Raw genomic sequence first — 7,447 nt, forward strand, 5'->3', positions numbered from 1 at the left:
GGATTATGGTTTAGAACCGTTAGGATGTGATGATGATATAAGACTATTATCCAAGTATGCAATGGAATTTAAGATAATTAGTATATTCACTGAACATGGGTTGAAACCCAAAGTAAACCCATTTAGGAGTCATACAGCTAGGGTTAATTTTGTGTTAGAAGAGATTGTAGATGAAGAAACTACACCAACTAAGATTGAAAAACCAACCAAAAAGCCTGCATTGAATCCAAAGAAGCTACTGTTAGAGTACAATGAGAGTCAAGTATTAGATGAGAGTCAAGTATTAAATGATAGTCAAGGAAAAACACCTAGTGTTGTTGTTGATGAATTCCAACAAAATGAATTTGAAACACATAGTGAAGCTGCCAATGATGGTCAAGATATCCAACAGGATGAATCTGAACCACATGATAATATTGAAGATGCCAATGATGAAGATGCCAATGATGAATCTGAAAGTGATAGTGAAGATGATGATTTTGTAGTTGATAAACATAATATTGAGGATGTTGAGGTTGATATGGAAACCTTTAATTTTTGCATTGATAAAGATGTGGAGTTTGTGGGTTCTGGTTTACAAGAGAACATCATTTTTGTCTAAGACACATTCAAGAGAACAATGAAGAAAAAATGGAATGGAAAAGCATACAAAAATCACTTGTGGTCCTGTGCTATAGCAACTACTGTGCCAGAGTTTGAAAGAGCAATGTCAGCCCTGAAAGAGTTCAACAAGTACTGCTATAAATTTTTAGCAGATATTCCACCAAGGCAATGGGCTAGAAGCCATTTCACAGGTTTACAATTAATTCTGTGTGTTTCCAGTTTGTTATTCTGTGTGTTTATAATAGTAATTTCAAGTTTATCTGTACAATAAATATGTTAATTGATATATGTAGGTAGAGCAGTCACAGATATTTTGTTGAACAACATGTGTGAGGTGTTGAATAGATGGTTGGTTGATGCTAGGGATAAACCAATTATGACTACATTAGAGTATGTGAGAGAGTATTTGATGAAGAGGATAGTTAATGTGTTGGGTAAGTGCAAAAACAATGATCAACTGTTAACTCCTTATGCAACTAAACAATTTGAAGTCATTAAGAAGGAAGCAAGTAAGTTAACTGTGCTTTGGAGTGGTAGTCAGCAATACCAAGTGAATGGTCCTCATGGTGAACAAGTTGCTGTTGATTTTGGGAACAAAGAGTGTGCTTGTAGGAAGTGGGAGATTACTGGTATTCCTTGCAAACATGTTGTTGCTGCACTTTACAACTTAAATGCAAATGATGATCAAGTTGGTCCACCAGATGAAGTAGGTGCACCAGAGCATTGGGTTCACCCAGTTTATAGGATGGACACTTGGAAAAATACATAGACATTTACCATAAACCCTGTTAATGGTAGATCTATGTGGCCCAAGTCTAATGTTCCTTATACCCTAATGCCACCAAAGAAAATAGCAAGAGCAGGTAGGCCAAAGAAAAATAGAAGGAAAGGGTTAGAAGAGAAAGACAACATTAGCAAAGATGGAAGGTTGTCTAAAAAAGGGATTATCATGCAATGTTCAAATTGCAAAGAGTATGGCCACAACAAAAGAGGGTGTTCAAATGGGGGAACTAGTGGAACAAGCAAGAAGAGGACCAGAAATGCTTCAACCAGTGGAACAAGCAAGAAGAAGTCAAAGAATTGAAGTTAAAGCAAGTTATGGTGTTCTTGTCTTTTAAACTTTGTAATGTTATTGGGTGTACTGGTACTTTAATTCTGATGTTATTGTGTTGTTGTCTTTTGAACTGGTACTTTAATCCTGATGGTATGTAATTTATGTCTGTCTTTGGAACTATATTTAGGTATTTTGTGACTGTGGTATCATGTACTCTTGTTTCAACATAATGTGTTTGTTATTTTGTGTGTTTCCAGTTTGTAACATTTCACATTCCAGTTTGTAATACTCTATGTGTTTCCAGTTTGTTATTCATTCACATTCTAGTTTGTAACATGGAGTAATGTACATATAAATGAATCAACTAAGAAATGAGTAATGTACAACAGATCTTTCATTCATTCATTAGTTCATACAAAAAACATTGGTTCTTATTAACCAAAACTATTACAACAGAGATTTCATTCTTTCATTCATTCATTGAAATCAATTAACCCAAACGATAACGAGGATAAAGAGGATCACAAAAAACATAATCTTCCACTTTCTTGAATTTACTTGTTCATCTTACAATAGTTCTTCCAATAATTCATTGGGTCTTATTACCTCTGTACTGTTAATCGGTGGATCCACCCAAATGAACGACCTGCAGTCAGAAAACTAACCACGAATTCGATTCAATTAAGTGTATAACATTACACAAAGTTTTAACCCTTTAAATTATACAAAAAATAAATAAAAATATTACCAGTGTAGGACATGAATAATATCGACGACCAGGATTTTTAATAGTTTTCGCCTTACGAATAACCGCTCTCTTGCCACAATTGCAGAACACCATTGTTGTTTAAAACTTGTATCGAAGGTTTTTTTTAATATGGAATTAGGGTTTATATAGCATCTGGTGTAAGATGAGTAGAATTGGGGGAAAACGTGAGTAGGTGAGAGGTATTAATAGGACAATAAGGTGAAAAGTACATAAATACCCTCACGTGGGACGCACATGAGGTGGGTTAACGGATCAAGCGGACGGCTAGTAGATAGAAGGATGACGGGTGGTACGTTTTAAAAGGATAGTGACGACCTAAGTAAAAAAAAAAGATTAAGGACGACCTGTGTGATTTTGGTACAAGTTCAAGGACGACCGACGTAATTTTGTCTTTGTAAAATGTATCATATAGAGGTCAAATACCTCACGATGTAATCAACTATTGTGAATCGTTTATAATGTATATGAACGGGTCCTTTCAAAATATATTAAGTTTATCTATATAACATAATATAATAAGTATATTATTAGTGACAATAACATATAAATTTATTCGATTACAAGTACAAGTTTTAATAAATATACAAATGATATAGGTTCGTGAATCCGAGGCCAACCCTACACTTGTTCAGTGCCGTCATATGTATTTTTACTACAAAATACAGTATTGTGAGTTTCATTTGCTCCCTTTTTAAATGCTTTTGCAATATATATTATTGGGACTGAGAATACATGCGCTGCTTTTATAACTGTTTTACAAAATAGACACAAGTAATCGAAACTACATTATATGGTTGAATGATCGAAATCGAATATGCTCCTTTTAGTCTGGTAATCTAAGAATTAGGGAACAGATACCCTAATTGACGCGAATCCTAAAGATAGATCTATCGGGCCCAACAAGCCCCATCCAAAGTATCGGATGCTTTAGTACTTCGAAATTTATCATGTCCGAAGGGAGTCCCGGAATGATGGGGATATTCTATATGCATCTTGTTAAGGTCGATTACCAGGTGTTCAATCCATATGAATGATTTTTGCCTCTGTGAATGGGACGTATATTTATGAGAAATGGAAATGAAATTCTTGTGGTCTATTAAAATGATGGAAATGAATGATTATGATAAACTAATGAACTCACCAACCTTTTGGTTGACACTTTAAAGCATGTTTATTCTCAGGATTGAAAGAAATCTTCCGCTGTACGTTTGCTCATTTTAAAGATATTACTTGGAGTCTTTCATGGCATATTTCGAAGAACGTTGCATTCGAGTCATTGAGCCTCAAAGATTATTATTAAGTCAATTTATAGTTGGATAGTGGATATTATGAAATGGTATGCATGCCTGTCAATTTTCGATGTAAAGGAAGTTTGTCTTTTAAAAACGAATACAATGTTTGTAAAATGTATCATATAGAGGTCAAATACCTCGCGATGAAATCAACTATTGTGAATCATTTATAATGTATATGAACGGGTTCTTTCATTTCTCACCGATAGTAGCTAGTGCAAATCGAACCTCCGAATCTAAATAATTCTATCATAGAATGTAGTTTTTAGTACTTGTGTCTATTTCGTCAAATATTTATAAAAGCAGTTCATGTATTCTCAGTTCAAAAATATATCTCAAAAGCATTTAATAAAACAGTTATAAAAATAGCGCATATATTCTCAATCCCAAAAATGTAAAGAGTAAAAGGGAATCAAATGAACTCACGCATATAAATATTGTAAAGCAGTTAATAAAGCATTTGCATGTATTCTCAGCCCAAAAACGTAAAGAGTGAAAGGGAGCAAATGAACTCACGATACAATATTTTGTTGTAAAAATATTCATACGATGATACTGAACAATGCAGGGTTGGCCTTGGATTCACGAACCTATATCATTCATATATATATATTAATACCTATACTTGCATTCGAACAAATATATATATTATTATTAGTGATATAATTTTTATATTAATAACCTATATTCAAAATATTAAGTTTCGTTATGTTATATGCAATAAATAAATAAATATATATATATATATATATATATATATATATATATATATATATATATATATATATATATATATATATATATATATATATAATATTTGAAATAATAATAGTGTCAATACTAATAATAATAAAAATGATAATATAATTTATAATTCTATTAAAAAATATATTAATGATAGTTTTCAATAATTAATCTCATAATAATGATAATATCAGCAGTTTTTAATAAAATGAATAATTTAATAATAATGGTCATGAAATTATTAATTTATGATAATAATACTTAATTTAATAATAATTTTAATTATAAAAATATCTATTTTGTTAATTATGATAATAAGTTTAATTAAAACCATACTAATAATAATGATGTTATTACTAATACTTTTGTCGATAATAACAATAATAATACTAACAATTTGTAAAATGATACTAATAATAATATTTATAATAATTTGTATTATGTTCATAATAATGATAATAATAATAATAATGATCATAATTATAATAATAATAATACATATATTAATATTAGTAATAATAATAACAACAATACTAAGTAATGATAATTAGTAATAACAATAATTATAACAATACTCATTAATACTAGCAATAACATTCATAATAATAATAATAATAATAATAATAATAATAATAATAATAATAATAATAATAATAATAATAATAATAATAATAATAATAATAATAATAATAATAATAATAATAAATAAAAGAAAATAGGCTACCTTATCAAATAAGCTTTAAAAAAAATAACTGCCGCCGCCCGAGCTCGAACCCAAGACCTCTCGAATACGCGCCATGCCACCAAACCAACTGATCTGTCTCACTTTTCTTTTTATTTCATATCCTAAATCTATTAAACCCATTAATTTTCTGTTTTCATTTTCTTCTTCATCTTTACGAAAATCAACCAAAGAATTTAACAAGCAAAACAATCAAACACTAAATGATTTAGGTTCATCATTGGAGACAACTTGTGAAGGATACATTTGATCGATTAAACAAAAAAAAATTATAAAAAAAAACTGAACAGGCTTGCTACTGTCGCAGTTTTTTAACAAAAAAAAATATTGATTTTCGATTTTAAGAACGTTTTTACACAAACTTCCTACATGAAATTGATTGAAGATCACTCCTAATATCTTTATCAATCATCAATTTAAATTGTAATAGATATCACGAATTTAATCCAAGAACAAAGTTTGACTTTTTTAAAACCGAAGCTTTTACTTGAAAATTAGAACTCGATATTGCGAATTGAAATCTGAGGTTTTGCAGAAGGATCGAGTAAAAGAATCCTAACACTTCTACATCTAAGGATTTTGAAATTTAATACGAAATCAAACAATTGCAAATTATGTTCAAGAACAGAGGGTACGACTGATTTCTAAATTTTTTTCTGTTTTTTTTCCTTTTTGAATTGCATCTCTGATTTTTATAGAGTGTAAGTGATTTTAAAGTAGCAATAAGATTCGATTACAGGTTGCTTTCTAGCAAAAATTGGGTCGGAAATTTTTAATTAGGCAGACAAGAACAATAAAAATAAAAAAAAGTTGATTTTTATTTCTAACAGAATCATACGAATTGAAGACTTAATCTCAATAATCAAAGACAGGAATGTGATTCAAATATAGTTTGAAAGTGATCTGCAACTAACTCAATCCTTTAATTCATTGTTAGATTATAATAAATATTAATAATAATAATTTTGTTAATATTAATAATAATAAATAATAATAATATTAAGAATTATTATTAATAATAATGTTAATAATGATATTAATAATAGTAATAATAATATTTATAATGGTAATAATATTATGCTCATAATAATAAAGATAATGATAAAAATTTTATGGTCATGAATAATAATAAATTCAATAATAAATAACATTATAATCTAATAATAATAATAATATTAGTAAAGATATCAAATTAAATGTACCAATTTCATATTTATATATTATCTATCGAAAATAATAATGTAATTAATACTGATATTAATATTAATAATAATATTATATTAATAATATTAATGATAGATGTAATAACATAATATGATAATAAGTTGTACCTTAATAATAATAATAATAATGATTCTTAATAATATTGGTAATAATAATATCTAGTAATAATAAAGGTGTAACAATTACATGTTTCAAATTCTATGTCAATATATTATATAATAATAACATTCTTAATACTGATATTATTATTACTCTTGATATTTATTTTAATGATGATAATAAAAGTAATAATAACAACATTAACATAATAACTATATTTTAACTGATAATTTTTAATATTACAATTTAATAATTTTTTAATATTTAGTAATTATATAATATATATTATATATGCTTAATATTTATACATTTTAGTAATATACATATAGTAATGGTTATATATAATCAAACTACTATATATAATTAATGTTTTCAATTTTATATATATATATATATATATATATATATATATATATATATATATATATATATATATATATATATATATATATATGCACATCAAGTTAAATATAATTGTTCGTGAATCGTTGGGAATAGTTGAAGGGTAATTAAATTCATGTAAACAGTTCAAAAATTTTGAGACTTCAGCATTACAGACTTTGCTTATCGTGTCGAAATTATGTAAAGATTAAGTTTAAATTTAGTCGAAAATTTCCAGGTCGCCACAGTACCTACCCGTTAAAGAAATTTCGTCCCGAAATTTGATCGAGGTCATCATGGCTAACCATAAAAATGTTTTCATGAAGAATATGAGTCGGTAAATAGAGTTTTATCATCATTGAGTAATATGGATAAAACAATTTGATTACGCGAAGAGTATAAGTGAAGCTATCACAAAAGAGTGAAATGAGAAAGGTAAAGTTTCGACTTAACTTTTGACGTAGTCACGTTTGATTTCCGGAATTCATAGGATTTGGAGAAAATCTTCGTAATAAGATTTGATTCTTCGGTAATTAAGG

General features: G+C 28.0%; 1 protein-coding gene across 1 annotated transcript; it reads left to right on the forward strand.

Annotated features, from left to right (window-relative positions):
* The first annotated feature begins 619 nt into the window (after positions 1 to 619).
* On the forward strand, positions 620 to 1,372 carry LOC139863963 (uncharacterized). The gene is made up of 2 exons (XM_071852560.1): positions 620 to 794; positions 897 to 1,372. The coding sequence occupies exons 1-2, from the start codon at positions 620 to 622 to the stop codon at positions 1,370 to 1,372; spliced, it is 651 nt and encodes a 216-aa protein (XP_071708661.1).
* The last annotated feature ends 6,075 nt before the right edge of the window (positions 1,373 to 7,447 follow it).

Source organism: Rutidosis leptorrhynchoides, chromosome 8 (assembly GCF_046630445.1).
Source record: "Rutidosis leptorrhynchoides isolate AG116_Rl617_1_P2 chromosome 8, CSIRO_AGI_Rlap_v1, whole genome shotgun sequence".
In the NCBI taxonomy this organism is placed as follows: Eukaryota; Viridiplantae; Streptophyta; class Magnoliopsida; order Asterales; family Asteraceae; genus Rutidosis; species Rutidosis leptorrhynchoides.